Genomic DNA, 25326 nt, shown 5'->3' on the forward strand with positions numbered 1-25326 from the left:
CTCTCTACAGATCTGACAGACATACATACAGACATCTCATACACCGCTAGAGAGGTTGTTATTATCTCATATGAATAGTTGATTACTGCTCAGTAGGAAGATGCACATACGGTATGGCCTTTATAAGAATAAAACAACCCTTAAACAAAATAAAGTGTTAGCATGACTTTTTCCACAATGTGACCTCACACTGTATATAGCTTAGGTCAGTGGTTCCCAACCTTTATCAGTTACAATACCAACTGAATTTTGCTCTGCCCGGAGTTCCCCAAAAGTAACCCCTCATGTGTATTTTACCAGTAGCCCTATGGTCTCATTAGTCTTCTCAAGTACCCCTGTGGATGGGCAGAGTACCCCTGGTTGGGAACCCCTGATTATAAATGTGTGGTTAACATTCACATACTCTCACATATCCAATTTCACATCATTAAAGAGATAATTTGAGTATCACTCCTGTATATGCGTATCATTATAGACTTCCGGATTATCAGAGCCTATTGAGGCAAATCAGCTGAGAAAAAACGATAAAAATAAGATAAGGAAGTTATACCCATATCTGGTGCAAAACGTCAAGATAAAAGTCCCTGAACAAATCTCGCAAATAAACCCCTTATTCTGAATCGAATTCATGCAGTAAATTCAGGTGCAAAACTATTCTTAGTTCAGAAATATCGATTCAAACATTAATCAAATTATTATAAAACATAATAAAATCGACAACAGGTTAACAAAAGCAACATGTTGATCAAGCCATATGGATGTCGACTCTTACTTTGAAAAGCGATTGGGGTCTGATTTTTTTCCGAGTCCTACACAGGATTGTTCGTCACAGCTACGCTCTTCTGAGGTCAGAGAGGAGCCTGATACCACGGGGGCGAGAGAACAGAGCAACTATATAATCCACCAGTGTCGAATGAGGAAGTCAGTGTAGTGAAAAAGATAAAACATACAAAGATGGTGAAGATAACTTTCCAGCCGATCTCGGCGCAGAAACCAGAGAAGGAGCTCGATGGAGACAAAGCCGAGATTCTCATGCCCTATGAACACGTGAGTTCAGCGTCTCTTTTCTTTGTTCCATGATGTATTGACAGCGTTGGGGTAAAATAGGGATGTTTTGCTGACAATGCAATAGTTATATTATATCAGGGCCATGTTTTCTTAATTGCTTTATAGTTCAATCGTTCTCTATTTGTTCATGTAGCCTAATGATTGCGCTGATGTACATTTCAAAATATATTAAAAGTCCAATAGAGCACATAACATCAGTTGTAGACTAATTTGCATAGTAGGCTACCACGATATCATTTAGGCTACTGTTACAGTATCATGTGTTACTACTATTGTTACTAGAAATGATACACTGCTGACGTGAAAGCTCAGGAAACACGCATACAAAGTAGCCTAACCTTTTCAAATCGATACAAGCTAGCCAGCAAAGCCCGAGGATGTTGACATTACGTCACCTTGTGAGGCTAGCTGGGGACACTGCAGATACCTCAGTGTGCAGCAGACGTAACCACGAATCGTAGGCTGGCTATCCTAAACCATGCTACTCGAGCAATTACTATGTTTATCTAAAACTGCCAAGACAACACGTTTATAGGTTGATATTGGGAAGTTGAATCTTATCGACAGTCTGTAAATTGTGCAAACAATGGGGACGTTATCGCTGCGTTATGGTTACGTCACCGAGGTGTTTTTCCCCAGCAAATCCAGCAGGTAGCGCGTAAGGGGCACCTGCGCAGTTGGGCTGTTTTTTTTTTAAATAAGGGCGCATGCATTTCAATAGTGTATTGGGATTTGCTTTCCTTGTGTCATTACCCTCATCTATGCAGTCTGCACTGATCTAAAAATACTTCCCAGGTGCAATATGCTAGAAGAAAGTCATACTTTGGTTGGCTTTCATCTGTTCTCTTCTTTTAAATCAGATAAAGGAGAGGAGGAAAGGAAGTGACACTTGTTAAGAGAGTCATAAGAAATATGCATTTGGTTACAGCTGTCAGGGAGCTGCTAAAAGGGTGGCGGTACTGCATTTGCATAGAAAGCCTCACACACTGTTGTGTCTATATGAAGCTGCTCAATATGTTAGCACTGACATCACAGTTATAGGTCTGTCTGTCATTAGAGTGCACCTAGATGGTATATTGTCAGGCAGGCTAATACAATTAATAGTAAATCTGAAACTTATGCTGAACATTGTATTGTATTTCTGCAAGTGACAGAATACATGCATTTACAGTTTAGCAGTTGAAGTGTCAATCTGAGTGTCAAGCTGGATAACTCCACCCTCCATCAGATTCAGAAATAGTCTACATGGACCTGATTGTGTCCCCAATGGATGTGAGTTTCTAGGCTCTAGAAATTAGGCTGTATTTTGCTAGTCAGATTAGTTAGCTCAAGTAAGATCGAATCTAGATCTGACGTAGAACTACACTGAACAAAAATATAAACACAACGTGTAAAGTGTTGGTCCCATGTTTCATGAGCTGAAAGAAAAAAAAATCCCTTTAAGTTTCCATATGCACAACAAGTTTATTTCTCTAGAATGTTGTGCACAAGGTTTTTTTTATATCCCTGTTAGTGAGCATTTCTGCTTTGCCAAGATAATCCATCCACCTGACAGGTGTGGCATATCAAGAAGCTGATGAAACATCATGATCACTACACAGGTGCACCTTGTACTGGGGACAATAAAAGGTTACTTTAAAATGTGCAGTTCTGTCACACAACAGGGGGGGAGGGGGCTAGTATTTCTGTATGTAAAACTCATTCTGATTGGCTGGCCATGGCTCCCCATCCCAAGTTCCCTCCCAGGCCCACCCATGGCTGCACCCCTGCCTAGTCATGGGAAATCCATAGATTAGGGCCTAATGCATTTATTTCAATTGACTGATTTCTTTATATGAACTGTAACTCAGTCAAATCTTTGAAATTGTTGCATTTATATTTTTTGTTCAGTATACATCTGTGTTTGGCAAGTCCCAATCTGAAGGTGTGAGATCATGTACCTCAAATTATTGAGCATCTATAACTAGTAATGACATGGTTATGGTTTTGACGTCATGTAGGGAGGTGGGAGACAGGGGATGCTCGCAAAGGCGTCAAAGGAGACGTGTGGATACCAAATCTGTATGTGTGTGTATAAGGATTATTAATACCAAATCTGGCTTGAGATTCCACTTCCAGGCAATCACTGTGATCTCCCTCCCACTGGAGGTGTGTGTGATATAACGCTGTCACAGCTACAAGTAGGGCATGTGGAAGTCGAGTCCTAAGAATAGAACTCCCAGACAACCGTGACAGCCTCCCTCGCCATCACTCGGCAAACACAACGCAATCTGCCTCATCCCTTTTGATCCTCCATAGTCCCTAGCAACTGTGTGTGGGTACCGTTTCTAGGTGGCGTAGTGTATCACTAATAGCGAACAGATTGGCGGTAGGGCTGAGAGACTGGGGGTGGGCTGTTGGGATGACAAGGCATCTTCAGCATCTCTAGTCTTCAGCCTATATTATAAAACAGATTTATTTCTGCTATGATCAATGTGACTATCTGCTCAGCTATTACCACCAACATTGAGTGAAACGGAAACTGCTCTTTCATAGTGGGAGCATCTTGCTGATGAATCAAATCAAATTTTATTTGTCACAGGCGCTGACTACAACAGGTGTAGACCTTATTGTGAAATGCTTACTTACAAGCCCTTAACCAACAATGCAGTTCAAGAAATAGAGTTAAGAAAATATTTACTAAATAAAGTAAAAAATAAAATAAAAAGTAACACAATAAAATTGCATAACAAAAAAGTAACACAATAAAATTGCATAACAAAAACGAGGTAATATACAGGGGATACCAGTACTGAGTAAATGTTGCGGGGGTACAGGTTAGTTGATGTAATTTGTACATGTAGGTAGGGGTAAAGGTACTATGCATAGATAATAAACAGCAAGTAGTAGCAGTGTAAAAACAAAAAGGGGGGTCAATGTAAATAGTCTGGTTGGCTATTTGATGAATTAACTCTTAAGTTGAATAATTGTATCTGACATTGGCCTGTAGGTCTGACCTGTGTATTGTTTCTTTCCCCAGGAGGAGCTGGTTCTTCCTCTGAGGCCCAAGCAGTCTCATCTGAACGGGCTGTGTTGTCTCACCTTTGGCCTGGTGGTCTTCATGTCAGGACTGGTGCTGGCCTCCATATACGTCTACCGGTACTACTTCATACAACAGGTATACTACTATACTACAACTATACTGCACCACTCTACACTCCACTATACAACTACCACTAGTACCTCCTATTTTATACCACAGGTCAGATATTATACTACTTTTGCATACTACCTCACACACCTTACAACTATACTACTTTATACTACACTTTACTACTGTACAACTGCCAGTAGTAGCTACTATTACATCATACCTCACATATTCAATCATACAGACAGATTGGTTCTGATTGAAGCACTGATGCATGCTATAGATATACCACAGCTAGATATCCCCATGGCTATACTAACCCTGTTCTGCTCTGTTCTCCCTCTGTGTGTTCTAGATTCCTGAGGACAGCCTGTTCCACTGCAGGGTTCTGTACGAGGACTCTGTGTACGCCCCCCTGCACGGCAGACAGGAGCTGGAGGAGAACGTGGGCATCTACCTGGATGACAACTACGAGCAGATCAGCGTGCCCGTGCCCCACTTTGGAGGGAGCGACCCCGCAGACATCATCCATGACTTCCAGAGGGTAAGTCATCCCTATGCCTGTCCACACACTCATTGTGTTGTGTGATACAATGTGGCCATTTTGTGTCCAAATGCTCACCCATTGGTATACATAGGAGAATAGGATTCTGGAGGACATGGGGTCAGTGGTCTATAAGGCAATGAACGTTTCATGTGATCTTTTCTGTTAGTTAGCATACTGGAGTGAAAATAAAAATCTAATTGTATTTGTCACATGTGCCGAATACAACCCGTGTAGACCTTACCGTGAAATGCATACTTACAAGCCCTTAACCAACAATGCAGTTTTAAGAAAATAGAGTTAAGAAAATATTTACTAAATGAACAAAAGTTTAAAAAAAAAATATGATTCATGTTTTGTTGTCATTTTCAATTCCAGGGTCTGACTGTGTACCATGACATTGCCCTGGACAAGTGTTACGTGATTGAGCTCAACACCACCCTGGTCATGCCACCAAGGAACCTCTGGGAGCTGCTGGTCAACGTTAAGGTACGCTATTGTGTTATATGTGGGTTAGGTCTGTCAGAGGAAAACTGTTTGTGTGTGTGTGTGTGTGGCTGTCCATCCCAGGGACAGTCTGCCCATGTATATTTATTATACAAAAGGACATTGCGGTCATGTGTGTACCGTCTGTCCTGTGAAGGGCATTGTACTAAAGGAGGGTTTCCAACTGTCGGCCCACGGGTCGAACTTGGTATACAGTAAAACCTTTTTTTTTTTAAGTATATATATTTTTGGGGTGGAATTTTCATTGTTGGGCATAAAAGACAATTAAAAAAAAACAGGAAATCAGCTCCAAGAGATTTTAATTGAAGATGTCTGTTCCTAAGTAGTCCCATGCATAATAGAGAGATACGACGTGATCTCTACATATTATTTGTAATTATGTTCCGGCCCCCCCGACCATCCGCTCAATAAAGATCGGTTTGCGGCTGAATCTAGTTGATGATCCCTATACTAACGTATGTGTTTGTGTCTCTCCCTCTCCAACAGAAGGGGACGTATCTGCCCCAGACCTACATCATCCAGGAGGAGATGGTGGTGACGGGGAGGGTGAGGAACATGAGACCGCTGGGGCCCTTCATCCACCGGCTCTGCTACGGCAAAGACACCTACCGCCTCAAACGCCGACGCGACGCACGCCGACGTAAGTACAACACACACACACACCAACAACACATCATTTCTCCTTCTGTCTCACACATCCACATACACTTTCACACACACACATTTCACACACAGATGTCCTTGTCAACATGGGATGCATATAAGTACTAGGTCATCAGTTAGGCTCTTCCTGTCCTGTACAGAGGAGAGGAGAACGAAGAGTTGTGTGTTTCACAGTAGTCACTGAGTCAGTCTGAATCCATGGGTTGGCTGACTGTCTGGTGACACCCCTCATCACAGAGGAAACGGAGATGGCCAGGTCCGTATCGGCACTTCCTGTGCTGGCTCAGAGAGAGAGAGAGAGTGTGTGGGCTCTGCCAGGCGCTAGCCTCCCACAGTATGAGTTCTAAGTGACCTCCACACACAGATCCTTCTTGATTACCATGTCAGAGCCATCGTGTGTGTGCATGTGAGTCATTTTTCCAACACACCACGCAGGTCCAATGATCAGACAGCGTGCGTGGGGGAGGAAGTGATGCGTAGTAGTGATGTGCTCCATGAGCCTCTGTGATTGGCTAGTTGTAAAACCAGAGCATTGATGTAACGTGCTTCCCTCTGAGCACATATATGGGCTGACGAGAAACTCCATTGATCCAAGAGGAGGCTGGTACTGGTAGTCATGGTAACAGTGAGGTAGGCAGTGGGAGCCCCCTCAACTGTTTATATTGCTCAATATCTAATCTAGTCTTCAGAGGATGATACCATAATGGGTATTAGGCACCTAGTATGTTGACATATGAACACATATGGGGAGTTACCTCTGTACCCCAGCAAAGCAATAGCACCATAGATATCCCAAACCCTATGGATCATATCACATCATATATCATAAGTATAATGTCATTGAACATGACACATAAAACTGGATGTAAGCTTACCTCTCTTCTCTTCCGTTCTTCTCTTCCTCCAGGCATTGACAAGCGTGAGGCGAGGAACTGCCACAGCATCCGTCACTTTGAGAACACCTTTGTCGTTGAGACAGTGATCTGCGACAGGGTCTAAATACTGAGAAAGAAGATGGCAAGATGGCCGCCCTACACCACCAAGCCCACTCTGAAACCATACCTCGCGCATCCCTTAGGCTTTATATTGCACTTTAAAAAGCATGTGTTTGTCCAATAGTTATTGATTTGAATGTTGTTGTTTTTTTTATTCCTTTTTTGTCCCAAGTTGAATTGTTGTTTACTGCTCTGGTGTTGTTTCTATTATTTGTTTGTTTTTTGTATTCCAATGGTCTGTATATTTCGATAATGTCGGTAATGCGATGAATCTGTAGCTTTTTTGTTGTTTGGGATTTCATGTCATGTTGTTGCACTGATAGTTTTTTTATTTGTATCGATTTGAAGTCGACGCCAGCATAATCAGATGAGTTGTCTTAGGTTTTTATTTCAATCCATTCAGATTGAGTTAGTCCTTTCTGTATAGTACTTCTAACCCTGTGCAGTGAGTGTGCCAGTGAGGAGAATTGGGCGTTACGATGCTGCGCGCGTTGTGCACACACACGTGTTTCTATTTGTCTCTTGGTTCAACCAAAATGAACCCACGATGATATCTCGTCTTGGATGTCCAGAAAAACCGAAACATACCTCATATATTTTAGATATTTTTTTCGCCTGTAATTTAAATCATCAATTGTTTGTGTATGTATTCTGCATCGTTCCTATAAGCAATATATACTGTATATGGATTTTTCTTGGATTTCATATTCAAACGTGCATTGATTTTTATCTGAGCTTGTTTTGTGATTGAATGATAATTTCTCTATGGTTTGTCCCTCTTCTTTGTGGTATCTTCCACTGGTTGACTCTCTGGGTCTCACATGGCTTTAGACTGTATAAAGTAGCAGTGCTTTGGACGGGCCAACGGAACCAAATTTATTGTCACTAACGCTATGTTGAGTCGTGAGGGTGTTACTTAGGCATATATAGATTACCTACAGATGTAGCCTCTTAATTTGATCAACAAGAAGAACATTCCTGAAATGTAAAACTTGTAGTGTATTTGAGGTTTAAAAAAGGCTTTTGAAGTTTGTAATTTTCACTTTGAAATGTCACACTTGATTTTTCCTTACAAAAATGTATCAACACCTACAAAAATATATAATCCACATAATTTACATTTCCTGTTGCTGCAGGATTATTTTCCTTCTGTAGCAAACTGTCTCAAATTAAGATCCTACATCTGTACATTTGGATAGGTTTTAGAGTTGAACTCTTTCTTTCGGTGTGTCTTTGGCTACGTCCTGATTCTGAGAGGGTGCGCAAGTGCACACTTCAGGAGAAGGGTGGAGAATTGGATGCAGCTGCCCTCTTCCTCCTGTCTTAGTAGTGGGCTTGGCCTCTTGTCTGCAGTTGAGTCCTTGTAGCCAGTCTCCATCCCCATTATCCAGACTATCTCTCTATTGCATGCCTGTCTCTCTCTCTTAACCTTTTTTTTTTTTTACAATTGATCTACTGTATGATATAGAGGAATTCTGTTGCTGGTTTAAAGGGGAGCCACTGTATGATATAGGCTTTCATGATCTGTCCCCTTCTCTTCTGACTCACTATGCTGTACAGTCATTTAGCTTGTAATAGCTTATCTTACTACCTAATAAATAAACATGTAAAAAGTATACTCCTTTCTTTGCTTTATCATTGTCGTGTGTGTGTTTTAGACTAACGGAAATAAACTCAGGAGAATACAAAGGATATCACGGGTACCAAAATCTACAATGTTTCATATTTCTCTTAAATAAAAATATAACAATTTCCGTATAACACCATGAACCCAAGCACAGAAGTCAAACCAATGACCAATAATCATCGAAAATTACATTGCTACAGTTCAACGACATTTCCCTTCAGAGGAAGACATTCAAGAGCTTTATAAAAAAATGTTCTATAACATAAGCATGTATATAGACCGAAGCTGCAATGTAACTTGTAATAGACAACATTTGGTGCATGAATTATGTATCTAGGACACTTCGGGGATATTAGTGACATCTCTCTCTCCTGCCACACACTGCACACACTCTCAACACAAGTTACATTTTTTCCCCACATGACAGAAGGAAGTCAATTTCCCAAGGGAAGTGAGACTAAGCGACACAGTACATATGAGTGTGCTTCTTTTGTCAACACCCTAACCAAAGTAATTTCCTGACATTTGTCGTTTGACGTATCACACGCATACACAAATACAGCATGTGTAAGAACAACTTAGCATGCGCCATGTTAACACATTCATGACCGTCTACAGTATATTATATAATAATACAGTGCCTTCAGAAAGTTACCATTTTGTTGTGTTACAGCCTTAAAAACCTCTAAATTAAAAATGGATTAAATTGACTTTTGTACTCACCCTTCTACACATGATGCATCATAATAACAAAGATGCTTTTAGCACCATCTCTAGTGTCAGTGGCGTACTGCAGTTTCTGGGCCCCTGCAAGGTCTGAGCAAGGCTCTCCCCCCCAAACAATAATATTATTTGTATTCATTTTGGGGGATTTTTGTTGACTTCCTAGTATTCTACGTGTTTTGCCATGGGGCAAAGATTTTTATAGCTAACCTCATGTTATTCTGCACATTTTGCAATGGGCCAGAGAGAAAAATATGCAGTGCAGAGAGGGTACCTGTAGTGGGTGGTTTTGCATGTGATTTTGGACATCTGGGGGGCTGGGATGGACTGACTGACTGACCGATTAACTGACTGATTAACAGACTGACAGACGCTGAACTACTGCAGCTTTCAGAGCTGGAGGTTGAAAGATAAAGGCATTTCCTCTTTTAGCAGTTCTTGTTTATGCCAGCTTCAAAGTTGTACTCAAGCTGTGAAATTCTTGACAACTGTGAGACAGAAGTGACTGTAAATGTGGAACATTGTGCAAGAACTGAGGCATAGCTACCAGCCAGTGTCATGTTCAGTTTCTCATGAATCTTTTTCAAGGGGTGGATCAGCTTAATATTGCGGATAGATTGTCGCTTCCATCAATGTAATTTTCTGCATAATTTCTAATTCGCCATATATTTTTTGGGTAAATATATATATCTATATAAATACATACATACACATACCCGTATATATATATATGTATATATATATATGTATATATATACATATATATAAGTGTGTATATGTATTTATGTTTATATGTATATATATATATATATATATATGTATATATATGTGTATATATATGTGTATATATATACATATATATATATATGTATATATATACATATATATATGTATATATATGTATATATATATACATATATATACATATATATATATATGTATATATATATACATATATATATATATATATTCATAAATATACATATAAACATAAATACATATACACACTCTTTTTTAATATACTTTTACTATTCCCGCAAACCCTACCACCCCTCCAACAATTAATAACTAATAAACAATAACACTTAGGCTTCTACCTTCAGTTTATACATACTATACACATTTTACAGACACAATATATTTTACAATAGTTATATTTTGTTTGTTTTTAGTCCTTCCTCTATTTCTGATGTCCATCCAGTTTGATTTCTATTTATAACTGTGCTATTTCACAAAATGTCTAAACCTATATACATTTTACAGAACCCGTATGTTTTACATTGGTTATCTTGTTGTTATTAGTCCCACCCTTCAGCTCCATTCAACCCCTCCCACCTATCGCTTAACACCATCCATTTTTGGATATCATGAATCTTTAGAAGAACAGATATAAGTGCATTCATTTCAATCAATGCTTCAGCAAAGTTTTTCACAGTCTGTTAAACGCCCAAATCAATGATTAGGTCCAAAACATTTGTATGGGTAGAAATTTGCCTAAATTACTACCGACCTGTAGCACTCACATCTTTAGCCATGAAGTGCTTTGAAAGGCTGGTCATGGCTCACATCAACACCATTATCCCAGAAACCCTAGACCCACTACAACTTGCATACCGCACCAACAGATCCACAGATGATGCAATCTCTATTGCACTCCACACTGCCCTTTCACACCTGGACAAAAGGAACACCTATGTGAGAATGCTATTCATTGACTACAGCTCAGCGTTCAACACCATAGTGCCCTCAAAGCTCATCAATAAGCTAAGAACCCTGGGACTAAACACCTCCCTCTGCAACTGGATCCTGGACTTCCTGACGGGCCGACCCCAGGTGGTAAGGGTAGGTAACAACACATCCGATACGCTGATCCTCAACACAGGGGCCCCTTAGGGGTGCGTGCTCAGCCCCCTCCTGTACTGCCTGTTCACTTATGACTGCATGGCCAGGCACGACTCCAACACCATCATTAAGTTTGCTGATGACACAGCAGTGGTAAGCCTGATCACCGACAACGACGAGACAGCCTATAGGGAGGAGGTCAGACACCTGGCCGTGTGGTGCCAGGACAAAAACCTCTCCCTCAGCGTGGTCAAGACAAAGGAGATGAATGTGGACTACAGGAAAAAGAGGACCGAACACACCCCCATTCTCATCGACGGAGCTGCAGTGGAGCAGGTTGAGAGCTTAAAGTTCCTTGGTGTCCACATCACCAACAAACTATCATGGTCCAAGCACACCAAGACAGTTGTGAAGAGGGCACGACAAAACCTATTCCCCCTCAGGAGACTGAAAAGATTTGGCATGGGTCCTCAGATCCTCAAAAGTTTAACAGCTGCACCATCGAGAGCATCCTGACTGGTTGTATCCTTGCCTGGTATGGCAACTTTTTAAAAATAAAATTCAGTATATACATATGAGATGAGTAATGTTAGATATGTAAACCTTATTAAAGTGGCATTATTAAAGTGACTAGTGATCAATTTATTTTTGAGTCTGTATATAGGCAGCAGCCTCTCTGAGTTAGTGATTGCTGTTTAACAGTCTGATGGCCTTGAGATAGAAGCTGTTTTTCAGTCTCTCGGTCCCAGCTTTGATGCACCTGTACTGACTTCGCCTTCTGGATGGTAGCGGGGTGAACAGGCAGTGGCTCGGGTGGTAGTTGTCCTTGATGATCTTTTTGGCCTTCCTATGACATTGGGTGCTATAGGTATCCTGGAGGTCAGGTAGTTTCCCCCTGGTGATGCAGACCGCATCACCCTCTGGATAGCCTTGTGGTTGTGGGCGGTGCAGTTGCCGTACCAGGCGGTGATACAGCCCAACAGGATGCTCTCAATTGTGCATCTGTAAAAGTTTGTGAGGGTTTTAGGTGACAAGCCAAATTTCTTCAGCCTCCTTCACCACACTTATGGCTAGGATGTGGGGATTGAGCTCGGGCTGATTCCAGTGTGTGTTATCTGGTACAAATGTATTACTTGGGACTCTGGCCGATTGTGGTTACTCTCTGGCAGATGATTACATGGGCTGCTTTATATAATTAACATTTCAACATTTATTTATTTTTCCATATTTTCTCATTGTTTCTGTGATCAAAAAATTAAATTAACAGTTAAATTAAATTCTTTAAGAGTCCTGTTTAAGTAGTATTTTAGTATTTCTATACTTTGTGCAAGGCAATTGATAAGCGTTAAAACCTTTGTGGATGGGGCCTCCCGAGTGGAGCAACGGTCTAAGACTGCTTCGCAGTGCCAACTGCTGGTTCGATTCCCAGCCCAGCCGCGACCAAGAGACCCATGAGGCGACGCACAATTGGCTCAGCGTAGTCCGGGTTATGGAGGGTTTTGCCAGCTGGGATGTCCTTGTCCCATCATGCTGTAGTGACTCCTGTGGCGGGCCAGGTGCATGCACGCTGACACGGTCACCAGGTGTACGGTGTTTCCTCTGACACATTTGTGCGGCTGGCTTCCGGGTTAGATGTGCATTGTGTCAAGAAGCAGTGCGGCTTGGCAGGGTTGTGTTTCAGGGGACACACGGCTCTCGACCTTTGCCTCTCCCAAGGCCGTAAGGAGTTGCAACGATGACAAGACTATTGGATATGATATAAAGGGGGTAAAAAATAAATAGTTTAAAAAATGTGTGGATGGGTATAATTTGTGTGTATAAAATGTATAATAGTAATATTTAAATTACTAAATTAGGTAATTTTGTATACATTTATTTACATTTTCATCGGGCCGCTTCTGGGGGGATTCTGGTAAGATGCCGACAAAGTCCGCTGAATTCCGGTAGACGGAAACGGCCCGATGTACTTGGGCTGATTCTGGGCAGTCATTCATTTTGATTCCAGGCAATTCAATCAGTTCCGGCCCCCCGGAAGAGGGCCGATTCCTCCTTGCTAGCTGGGTGGGGACTGATTTAGACCTGGGACACCAGGTGGGTGCAATTAACTATCAGGTAGAACAGAAAACCATCAGTATTTCATACCTTGTAGGGGTAAGATTTGAATACACTTGGTGTAGACATTCATGCCCTGAAATTATGGATTCGGAAAATTCTGCTGCAATTGCAACTCCTGCCACAGGTTTGCATTGTAGTACCAAGATTGAGTAAACAGACAAATGCAGTGGGCAAAAAGTATCTAAATTATGAAATGATTTTCACAACAACCATCCACTCAGTTGAGAGACATTGCTCATCATTATCCGGGTACAGTTTGCTAAGAAACAACAACCCAACCTAAATGCTAGATGAGATGGGAATGCCTAAAGATTGTGGACCAGATTGGCTAGCTAAGCACTGCACCTGTGTGTACAAAATATAATTAATTAAACATTAAGGCCGAAAAAAATTACCCTTAAAAAAAGTGAAATATGCCTTTAAGAGAAAGAATAAGGCAGTTACAGATCTCGTACTCCAAAAAACAGGTGCACACTTTGCACCTGGTACAAACTGCTAACGCTTAGTACATCTGGTCATATGATCTTTGGCCTGATTTGAGACCTCTTCTTTATGTTCTACATGAGACCTATACAAAACCCCCATTCATACCTGATTCTAGCATGCGTCCTTTGTCCTGATCTTGTCCACATTCTGATTGTCCCCACATTTTTGCACAGGTGAAGATGATTCAAAGGCTCATTGTCATCTGATTGTGATCAGATCTTCCTGACCACCTCCAAAGGTAGTCAGACAAGCATTGTGTAGACTGATCTGGACAGTGAAACCATTTAAATAATAATTGTCCTGCCCTTTTAAATCATTGACAGGTAACACCATTGACTTATGGAATCAATATGTGTCTTCAAATAAATAAATAAAGAATATCTGTCAAATAATTTCCATACAGGGAGGGACAAGGATATGTGGTCACAATGCGAAAACAGTGGACAGATAAGAGACACATTTAACTACAAAATCAAATCAAATTTTATTTGTCACACAATAGAACACAATAGAACTGGTGTAGACTTTACCAAATCAAATTTTATTTGTCACACAATAGAACACAATAGAACTGGTGTAGACTTTACCGTGAAATGTTTGCTTAAGAGCCCTTCCCAACAATGCAGAGTTGAAAAATAAAAACAAAATAGTAGGACTTCAGGAATAAAATAGAATACACAAGAATGGTGCTCTATACAGGGAGTACCAGTACGATGAGGACCATGTGTAGATGCAATGGCTACAATGTGGGCACAATCAGAATGTGAATAAGATCAGGATGAAGGAGACATGTTAGCACCAGAGATAAACAAGGCTTGACTCTACGTGAAGTAACCCACAGGAAAGTGAGTGGTTGTAGAAGCTCGTCTGGCTTCAAAGGAAAATGGGTCAAGGGTTTGATCAAAAGGCTTTACCACTGTGTTCTATTTGCATTCTATGTTTTACACCATGAAGTTGAAAACTTATTTTCCATCAAAGTCAGACTAAATATGTGCATTTTTCTCTTGTAGGCTAGGTCCATGTATTAAACAATCCTTGCTTCCTGCCTGTGCTTGGTAAACTTAGTGTATGTAAACTTCTGACCCACTGGAATTGTGATACAGTGAATTATAAGTGAAATAATCTGTCTGTAAACAATTGTTGGAAAAATTATTGTGTCATGCACAAAGTAGATGTCCTAACCGATTTGCCAAAACTATAGTTTGTTTTAACAAGAAATTTGTGGAGTGGTTGAAAAACAAGTTTTAATGACCCCAACCTAAGTGTATGTAAACTTCCCACTTCAACTGTATGTGGATGACTCAACACTATACATGTCAGCTAATACAGAAACTGAAATGACTGCAACACTTAACAAATAGCTGCAGATAGTTTCAGAATGGATGGCAAGAATACGTTTGTCCTAAATATTTCAATTTTGAGGGGGGGGACAAATCATTCACTAAACCATAAACCTCAACTAAATCTTGTAATAAATAATGTGGAAATTGAACAAGTTGAGGTGACTAAACTGCTTGGAGTAACCCTGGATTGTAAACTGTCAAGGTCAAAACATATTGATACAACAGTAGCTAAGCTGGGGAGAAGTCTGTCCATAATAAAGCCTTCTTAACAGCACTATCAACAAGGCGGGCCCAGAGGCTGGGCTACTGTTCAGTTGTGTGGTCAGGTGCCACAATTGCAATTGGCTCAGAACAGGGCAGCACGGCTGGCCCTTGGATATACACAGAGAGCAAACATGAATAATATGCAATCTCTCCTGGCTCAAAGTAAAGGAGAGATTGACTTCATCACTACTTGTACTTGTGAGAGGTATTGACTTGTTGAAAGCACCGGTCTCTCTGTGTAAACGACTAGTACCCAGCTCAGACACCCATGCATACCCCACAAGACATGCCACCAGAGGTCTCTTTACAGTCCCCAAGTCCAGAACAGACTATGGGAGGCGCACAGTACTACATAGAGCCATGACTATATGAAACTCTATTCCACATCAGGTAACTGGCGCAAGCAGTAGAATCAGATTTAAAAAACAGATAAAAATACACCTTATAGAACAGCGGGGACTGTGAAGTAACACAAACATAGGCACAGACACATGCATACACACACATGATAACAAACACACTATACACAAACGTACACATGGATTTTGTGATGTAGATATGTGGTAGTGGAGCATGGGCCTGAGGGCACACACTTAGTGTGTTGTGAATTCTGTAATGAATGTATTGTAATGTTTTTAAAATTGTATAACCCCCTTAATTTTGCTGGACCCCAGGAAGAGTAGCTGCTGCCTAGGATGCATGTTAATTCTGAACAGACTCCCTTCTTTTAACTCTGTAATTTAATTTAGTATTGTGGAGTAACTGCAATGTTGTTGATCCATCTTCAGTTTTCTCCTATCACAGCCATTAACCTCTGTAACTGAGTTAGGAAGGACGCCTGTATCTTTGTAGTGACTGGGTGTATTTATACACCCTTCCAAGTAATTAATAACTTCACCATGCTCAAAGGGATATTCAATGTCTGCTTTTTTTTATTTTTACCATTCTACCAATAGGTGCTCTTCTTTGCGAGGCATTGGAAAACCTCCTTGGTCTTTGTGGTTGAATCTGTGCTAGAAATTCACTGCTCGACTGAGGGACCTTACAGATAATTGTATGTGTGTGGCACAGAGATGAGGTAGTCATGAAAAAAATCTGGTTAAACGCTATTATTGCACACAGAGTGAGTCCATTCAACTAATTATGTGACTTGTTAAGCACATTTTTATTCCTGAACTTATTTAGGCTTGCCACAACAAAAGGGTTGAATACTTATTGACTCAAGACATTTCAGCTTTACTGTTTTTATTAATTTGTAAAAATGTAAGTCCACTTTGACATTATGGGGTATTGTGTTTTTGTCAGTGTCACAAAAATCGCAATTTAATCCATTTTAAATGCAGTCTGTAACAGAACAACAGTTTGAAAAAGTCAAGGGGTATGAATACTTTCTGAAGGCATAGTTTGTATACATGTGTTTTATCGTAACCACAGTGACATTCAGCATACGCACAGACAAATTAGGTTTTCTCCGTATGCCGTCAGTTGAAACTAGTGGTGTGCTGTCTTAGCCCACATCACTCATCTGATGACAAAGTCTCATGAGTCCCTTGTCAGAACATACAGTACACATATAGATGGCATTGCACAAGGCACAAACAATTGTAATGAAATGGAACATTTCCAAGAAAATGTTTTGTTTGAATTGCTTCAGCTCTTTAAAAGTATTTTGTGGTAGTCAAAGAAGTTTAAAACGTTTTACTTAAGTGAAGCAGTGAAATATAGTGAAAGTGAAATATATTAAAATATCTGGTCTCATAGGGTTAACTCTTGTCCGAGGTAAGGCTGCCAAAGGTCAAAAGGAAAAATTGTGCCAAAATGCATAGGTCAATTATAAATACTCCTATTTCCTACTCAATGTCCCTTGTCCTCAAACAGTGGCAGAATTTTTCACACAGCTAGTAAGATTTCACACACACAGTAATTCCCAGTGGGCAAAACTGGTTGAAACATAATTTAAACCAGTTCTGCTCAGTGTTTGTCCCTCCATGGGTCTTGTCAGAGCTCTGAGGTGCTGGTGGTAGCTCTTCTCTGGCTGATGGACCTGGACCTCCTGAAGGTGAAGGTCTGCTTGGAGGTCCTCACTTCCCTGGTGATGAAGTAGTAACACAGAGCGTCCAGACAACACGTGATGTTGGCCAGACTCATGGCCACCTGCAGGAACAGGCTGATATTTGTCTTGGCCATGCAGTCCTGGATCACGTCTTGACGTACCTGGGAGGAGATAGAGGTATTCCTGTAAGGCTTCGAGTTTTTCCAGGTCAAGTCACATGGTCAGGAAAAAAAAGTTGTCCCCGACATATTAATGCACATAAGATAACCTCAAGAAAGTATTTACAGTGCCTTATACTAAAAGTGATTCAATTGTTTTGTCCCCTCATCAATCTACACACAATACCCCATAATGACAAAGCAAAAACAGGTTTAGAAAATGTTGCTAATTTTCTAAATATAAAAACTGAAATATCCCATTTACATAAGTATTCAGACCCTTTACTCAGTACTTTGTTGGAGCACCTTTGGCAGTGATTACAGCCTCGAGTCTTCTTGGGTATGACGCTACAAGCTTGGCACACCTGTATTTGGGGAGTTTCTTCCATTCTTCTATGCAGATCCTCTCAAGCTCTGTCAGGCTGGATGGATAGTGTCGCTGCACAGCTATGTTCAGGTCTCTCCAGAGGTGTTTGATCAGGTTCACCTTCGGGTTCTGGCTTGGCCACTCAAACTTCAGCTTTTTCAAATGCAAATTTCGTGATTTCTGCTTGTTTTCGGCAGTTATAACTTTTCAACATTGCCTGCTCCCGAGTGTTCTCATTACTTAGAAAAACATAAAATTGCAGGGCTTCCCTCATGCCCCTTTTCATGATGGTGCTAGCAGCCACGTGTGAGTGCTAGCTAGCTGCTGACCGGAACATTAAGCTAGCCAAAACCAACAACACAATCAAATGGACTATACAGCTACAAGTAGTGAGTGGAGTTACAAACGGACTATACTATTCCACACACATAGCTGCAAATAGCCTGAAGCCATAGGGCTTTTCTCCCAGGTTCTATTTGCCTACATGTGATCATTGCAAACCGTAGGTTGGGATTTCTACCTGGTTACATGTACATTGAACAACGCAGCAGCTTTTCTGCCGTTTTTGTTATTTCTGTATAACATACATGTTACAACGAAGTTAGCTATTTTACAATGGGGTCAATGGGAAATAATGTTTGTTTTCCACAATTTGTGGGCATGGTCGAGGGGAATTCCTTCTTATGACAAGAATACAGGCAATGACCAATGTAGCCTATTGATTGTGCTCTTGAAATTGGCTGTGAATCAAACGTTACACAAGAGATCGACATATCACGTTGGGGGTGAGGAAACAACGGAAGCATTTTCAATGAAGGAAGCGAAGTGGGCGAGGGGACCGTTGGGCGATGTGAGCATGGGTGAGGGACGTGAACAGGGTGGGACCAAATTTGGGAAAAAATGAAATCGTGTTGCTATTGACCAATCAAAGCGCACTATAGCTTCCAGACCTTAGTGGATTGGCTGCTGATACCGACACTACCTAGCCTGCGTGCTAGCTTGATATCCGAATTCACGGATAGAATCTCAGCCGTTATCCTTTCATCACGCTGACTGGCGGTAGCCTTTTGTCCATGGTCCTGAATCGATGCTCACAGTGAGTGCTGTTTTAATGAGCGCATCTTGGGCTACCAGTCTATCTGGGGCTTCTCTTAATCACAGTGTGTGCTGTTTTAATGAGCGCATCTTGGGCTACCAGTCTTTCTGGGGCTTCTCTAATCACAGTGTGTGCTGTTTTAATGAGCGCATCTTGGGCTATCAGTCTTTTTGGGGCTTCTCTTAATCTTAAGGATCGAACCCTTTTTTTTCAATTTTCACCTAAAATGACATACCCAAATCTAACTGCCTGTAGCTCAGGACCTGAAGCAAGGATATGCATATTCTTGATACCATTTGAAAGGAAACACTTTGAAATGTGAAATTAATGTAGGAGAATATAACACATTAGATCTGGTAAAAGATAATACAAACAAAAAACATGCGTATTTTATTTTTATTTTTCATCTTTGAAATGCAAGAGAAAGGCCATATTATAATATTGCAGTTTAGGCGCAATTTAGATTTTGGCCACTAGATGGCAGCAGTGTATGTGCAAAGTTTCAGACTGAACCAGTGAAGCATTGCAATACATCAGAAGATTTGTCTTGCATGGAGCTTCTATCAGACTGTTAAATAGGCATCACTAGCTGGCCTCCAGCCAGTAGTACCCTGTCATGAACTTACTCACTGTTGCTAGCCGGCTACCACACGTTTTTTCAACCCTGCACCTTAGAGGCTGCTGCCCTATGTACAGAGACATGAAACACTGGTCACTTTATCAGTGGTGGAAAAAGTACCCAATTGTCATACTTGAGTAAAAGTAAAGATACCTTAATAGAAAATGACTCAAGTAAAAGTAACCCAGTAAAATACTACTTGAGTAAAAGTCTAAAAGTATTTGGTTTTAAATATACATAAGTATCAAAAGTAAATGTGATTGCTAAAATATACTTAAGGATCAAAAGTAAAAGTATAAATCATTTCAAATTCCTTATATTAAGCAAACAAGATGGCACAATTTTCAATTTGTTATTTTTGTACAGATAGCCAGGGGCACACTCCAACACTCAGACATTATTTACATACAAAGCATTTGTGTTTAGTGAGCCTGCCAGATCAGAGACAGTAGAGATGACCAGGGATGTTCAATTGTTAAGTGCGTGAATTTGACTTATTTTCCTTTCCTGCTAAGCATTCAAAATGTAACGAGTCATTTTGAGTGTCAGGGAAATGTATGGAGTAAACAGTACATTATTTTCTTAAGGAATGTAGTGAAGTAAAAGTTGTCAAAAAATATATATTTGGTAAAGTACAGATATCCCAAAAAATTACTTAAGTAGTACATTAAAGTATTTTTACTTCAGTACTTTACACCACTGACTTTAATAATGGAACACTGGTCACTTTAATAATGTTTACATACTGTTTTACCCATTTCAAATGTATATACTGTTTTCTAGTCAATGCCATCCTATACAACTATTGCTGTACATATACTACTCTATCCTACGTTTTCCTCAGATATACTACATATTCTAGCCACATACTTTCCATAATGTCTATACATCCTATCACACACACATATATAAATTATATATTATATATTTATACTCTTGACTCCGACATTGCTTGTCCTAATATTTGTATATTTCTCAATTCCATTATTTTACTTTTTAGAGGTGTGTATTGTTAGATAATACTGTTGGAGCTAGGAACACAAGCATTTCGCTACCACCGCAATAACATCTGCTAAATATGTGTATGCAACAAATAACATTTGATTTGATTTGCTATAGCGTGTGTGTTTGTGTGTTTGTGTGTGTTGCTTTCGGAATGCCATTTACTCTTATTCACGGCAGATTCAAATTAGCTACTGTCATGTAGGACATTTCACATCAGCTATGACTATAGAATATGCACTTTGTTTTATTTAGTCAGCTTTTCTGAAACTCTCCAGAGAAGTAGCGGCTTGGTTACGCTCATTGCGTAGTGTACTGTCACAAATTCGACAGAAATGTAGCCTATAGTTGTAATTATTGAAGTTTAAGTTATGAAGCCTGTAAGAATCTTTGATAAGTTAGTGGTGCTCAGCCTGTTAAGCTGATCTGTGTGTGTTGGTAGACGCAAATTATGTGTAGCCTACTGGAGTTTGGCTGCATTTCGGATACACATGTTGTAGTGGGGCGAGTATCTTTCTTGTGCTATTATATAAAGCGATGGTTGTTGATGTGTACGGCTACATTTCAGATACATGTAAACAGTAGTAGGACCAATCTACCTTGTGGTATTAGGGTTCTAAAGCAATACTAGTTGTCCCCCCATGGATTAAAAATGCCCACTCAGGCATGTCATCCTGGAGTCGGGCCTGTTTATAATTAACTCACCAGGAACTGCAGCAGGATGCCCAGGTGGCTAGGCGTGAAGGGGACCAGGAAGGCACAGAGACTGCTGTAGATGATCCTCACACAGGCTCTGTTCTTATGGCTCTCTTTTCCGGACTGCCTCAGTGTCCGGATGCTCTGGGCCGAACACACCACCAGCACCAGGGCCGGCCCCACAAACCCAAAGCCCAAGAGGCAGCTGATCACATCTGGGCGCCAGCCTTTCTCCGAGAAGCCGTGGAAGCAGTGGAAGGACCCATTTCCGGCCGTGCGGAACGAGTAGATGGGTGAGGTGCCCCCCAGCACCACCACCCAGACCAGGATGCAAGTCCCCAGAGCGGCCCGGCGGGAGCGGAGCTGCTTGGCGCGGAAGGGGTGACATATGGCCACCCAGCGGTCCATGGCTATGCAGGCAATGGTGTAGATGCTGCCGTACATGCCCACAAAGTACAGGCTCTCCAGGAAGGAGCAGAGGAAGCGGTGTTGGGCCTCCCAGTGGTTGATGGTGGCGTGCATCTTGAAGGGGAGCAGGAGGAGGAGAAGGAGGTCCAGGAGGGCCAGGTTGGTCATGTAGATGGTGGACTCTGTCCACTTGCGGAGGAGGAAGCAGAAGACAACTAGGGCCAGGATGTTGAGGACAAGGCCGCACACAAAGATGGGCACATAGATGGCAAGTTCCAGTGATTTCATGAGGCGGTCTACCTCAGTGAAGGAGCAGTTGGTTTTCATGGTGCCGCTGAGGAGTAAATGGGAGACGTTGGGTAAGCCAATTCAAATAGACTTTGTCATTTATTTTCTAAAAGGAATGGTGTTTTGATTATAAATGAGTCTCACAAAATGTAGGATAAAAATTATGGCCATACTATCTACCTTTTTGATTTGTCTTTTTTCCTCACAATAATTTTTCCACTACTTTGATAATTACTTGTCCCCATATAACCCATGTATCATTTTACTGGCACTGAGATTGAAACACCCACACGCACGCATGCACACACACACACACACACACACGTGCCAATATGCAAAACCTCCTTTCCTTTCTCAGTCGTGTGGGTAGCCTACAGTAGCTGTACCCTCCTCACATATGAAAGCAGTGCCTGCCTGATTTAATGTGAGAACCCTTAAAGATGCAGTCCGGGGTCTTAAGCACAACAAATTCGTAACATATTGTACGAATTGGATTCCTAACATATTGTACGAATTGCACAAATAAATAAATATATTTGTTGTATTTTTTGCGGGACGTAACACATATCATGCGAAATGAATGATGTAATATACAATTGGGTGACCCATTTTAGCTCGTGAGCACCACTTTCCAAACCAATGGCTGAAATTATACTAACGTTCCGGAGCATCACTTTAACCACTTCACTACCAGTCTGCATGCTGTATGGCCAAATACTATTCTGAACCAAAATATTTTTGTGTCTGGGTCTCATGAAATACTGTAGAACTAAATGAAAGTAACCTGCTAAAATAACGGCTAGCTTAACACAAATCAAACCTATACATTTTTTATTAGTTAGTCTTTTTCTAAGTTTAAGATGACTTCGGATTATGTTTATTATGTTGTTGTAGATAAGGTAATCACCTATTATATTGGTTTGATTTGAATAATCACTCTTCTCTGAGTGTGTTTTCTGTTGTAATGATGTAACACCATCATTGGTGGAAAGTAATTAGGTAAAAATACTTAAGTAGTTTTGGGGGTATCTGTACTTTACTATTTATATTTTTGACTACTTTTACTTTTACTTCACTACATTCCTAAAGAAAATAATGTACTTTTCACTACATACATTTTCCCTGACACCCAAAAGTACTCGTTACATTTTAATTCCTTAGCAGGACAGGAAAATCTTCCAATTCATGCATCAAGAGAACATCCCAAGTCATCCTTACTGCCTCTGATGGAGCAGGCTCACTAAACACAAATGCTTTGTTTGTAAATAATGTCTGAGTGTGCCCCTGGCTATCCGTAAATAAAATAAAAACAAGAAAATGGTGCCGTCTGTATATTTAACACCAAATACTTTTACACATGTAGTATTTTACTGGGTGACTTTAACTTTTACTTGAGTCATTTTCTATTAAGGTATGTTTACTTTTACTCAAGTATGAAAATTGGGTACTTTTCCCACCACCATACAATATATACAGTAAGTGAAACCTTACCTTATAGATGCCAGCCTGATGGTGTGTCTGTCTGTCTGTCTGTGCCAGACAAATTAGTTCTGCTTTCAGTACCTTTGTTTTTTTTCATGACCACTTCCTATGTGAGAGATCTCCAATAGTCTGAATTGGTGCTCTCGACACCAGGTTACAGCCGCAGACAAGAGGTTATGTCTGGGACATAACTTAGAAATACAAACACAAATCAGAACAATCACATTTGTTTGAGAACATAGTGTCATTCTGCTACCACATATAATAACATATTATATACAGATTTAAAAAGTCAAAGGCCTAGATTCAATCAGATCAAGCGTCAACCGCATTAGAGCTGTCAAATTAGTGAGCTGCTGCTTCTTGACACAATGTTCGCCCCAACCCGGAAGTCAGCCACACCAATGTGTCAGAAGGAAACACCGTACAACTGGCGACCGAAGTCAGCAGACGTGCACCCGGCCCGCTACAAGGAGCGGACATCCTGGCCGGCCAAACCCTCCCCTAACCCGGACAACGCTGGCCCAATTGTGTGCCACCTCGTGAGTCTCCCAGTCACGACAGCTGGGATCGAACCCGGGTCTGTAGTGACGCCTCTAGCACCGTGATGCAGAGCCTTAGACCACTGCACCACTTGGGAGGCCATGAGCAGCTGCTCTCTTGAACATTGTCACGAAGCCACTCTCGTTGTCACGTCCTGACCAGGTAAAGGGGTCATTTGTAATTGTAGTATGGTCAGGGCGTGGCAGGGGATTGTTTGTTTTGGGTGTTTTGGTTTTTTTTGGTTCTAGGGGTTTTTGGTTCCAGTTTTCTATTTCTATGTTTCTTTTTCTATGTGTGGCCAAGTATGGCTTCCAATCAGAGGCAGGTGTCTTTCGTTGTCTCTGATTGGAAGCCATACTTAGGCAGCCTGTTTTTCCTGTGTCTTTGTGGGTGGTTATTTTCTGTATAGCCTGTGTGCTTTACGGAACTGTTTATTGTCGGTTTGTTATTTTGTTTAAGTGTTCACTTTATTTAAATAATAAAAGAAGATGAGCACTTTACCCGCTGCGTTTTGGTCCCCCTTCATCGACGCCTATGACACCCGTCCCACTCACATTAGGTCAGAACGAGAAAATGATCCTAACCCTATATAGAAATAATGACGCTCAAATTCTAAATCATTCAACTTAATAATGAGGATTTCTATCAGCCTAATCGAGGTGTAGATTACATCTCAAATTCAGTGTTCTAACTTGTAAACAAGGTTGCATGGGATTTCTCTTAATGCGACTCCGTGCAGCCAGTGGGAATGTCCACTTTGGGTATAATGCCAGGAGCCACTTATGGATTTGACAACTCAAACGCAGTTCCAACACCACCAAAACAACCGCTATACCTATGTGGATTAAAGCGGTTCTGATTGAATAGAGCCCAATGTCTGTCAGCAACATAGCCAGAAATAATTGGGGTTAGACAGTCACATCCCTTTGAACAATTGAGATGAGTTTAACAGTGAGGTACGCTTTTCACCAAGAGGTCCAAACGTTTTGCAATGTCATTGATGTTGTACATACACTATACAGCTGTCACTAGCTTTCCTTTTAATCATTTTACATGTATTCATTTTTGATGTAATTTGATTTATTTTATGGGATGTGTGTAAGTAACTAATTGTGATATTCTATTTTGCCAATGCATCTCTTGCAAGTACCAATGACACTCTTTGCCAATGCATCTCTTGCAAAAAAACACCCACAAACTATGAACCAGAAAAGTGAATCTACAGCTTTAATCCCAGTTACTGTAACCAAGGGCGTAGGAGCCAGGAGGGACAGTGGGGACATGCCCCCCCACCCCCCTATGTTAGA

General features: G+C 40.9%; 2 protein-coding genes across 2 annotated transcripts; one reads left to right on the forward strand and one right to left on the reverse strand.

Moving 5' to 3' along the window:
* The first annotated feature begins 814 nt into the window (after positions 1-814).
* LOC106599547 (integral membrane protein 2C) lies at positions 815-8523 on the forward strand. Its single transcript, XM_014190834.3, has 6 exons — positions 815-1047; positions 4088-4225; positions 4554-4742; positions 5121-5231; positions 5736-5889; positions 6820-8523. Exons 1-6 carry the CDS (start codon positions 955-957, stop codon positions 6909-6911), a joined length of 777 nt encoding a protein of 258 aa, XP_014046309.1. The 5' UTR covers positions 815-954; the 3' UTR covers positions 6912-8523.
* A 5642-nt stretch (positions 8524-14165) lies between these two features.
* LOC106599544 (G-protein coupled receptor 55) lies at positions 14166-23623 on the reverse strand. The gene is made up of 3 exons (XM_014190832.3): positions 23486-23623; positions 21308-22040; positions 14166-17521 (listed from the first exon to the last, which is right to left on the reverse strand). The coding sequence occupies exons 2-3, from the start codon at positions 22031-22033 to the stop codon at positions 17306-17308; spliced, it is 942 nt and encodes a 313-aa protein (XP_014046307.1). The 5' UTR covers positions 22034-22040; positions 23486-23623; the 3' UTR covers positions 14166-17305.
* Positions 23624-25326: the final 1703 nt, after the last annotated feature.

This window comes from Salmo salar, chromosome 03, assembly GCF_965601325.2.
Source record: "Salmo salar chromosome 03, fSalSal1, whole genome shotgun sequence".
In the NCBI taxonomy this organism is placed as follows: Eukaryota; Metazoa; Chordata; class Actinopteri; order Salmoniformes; family Salmonidae; genus Salmo; species Salmo salar.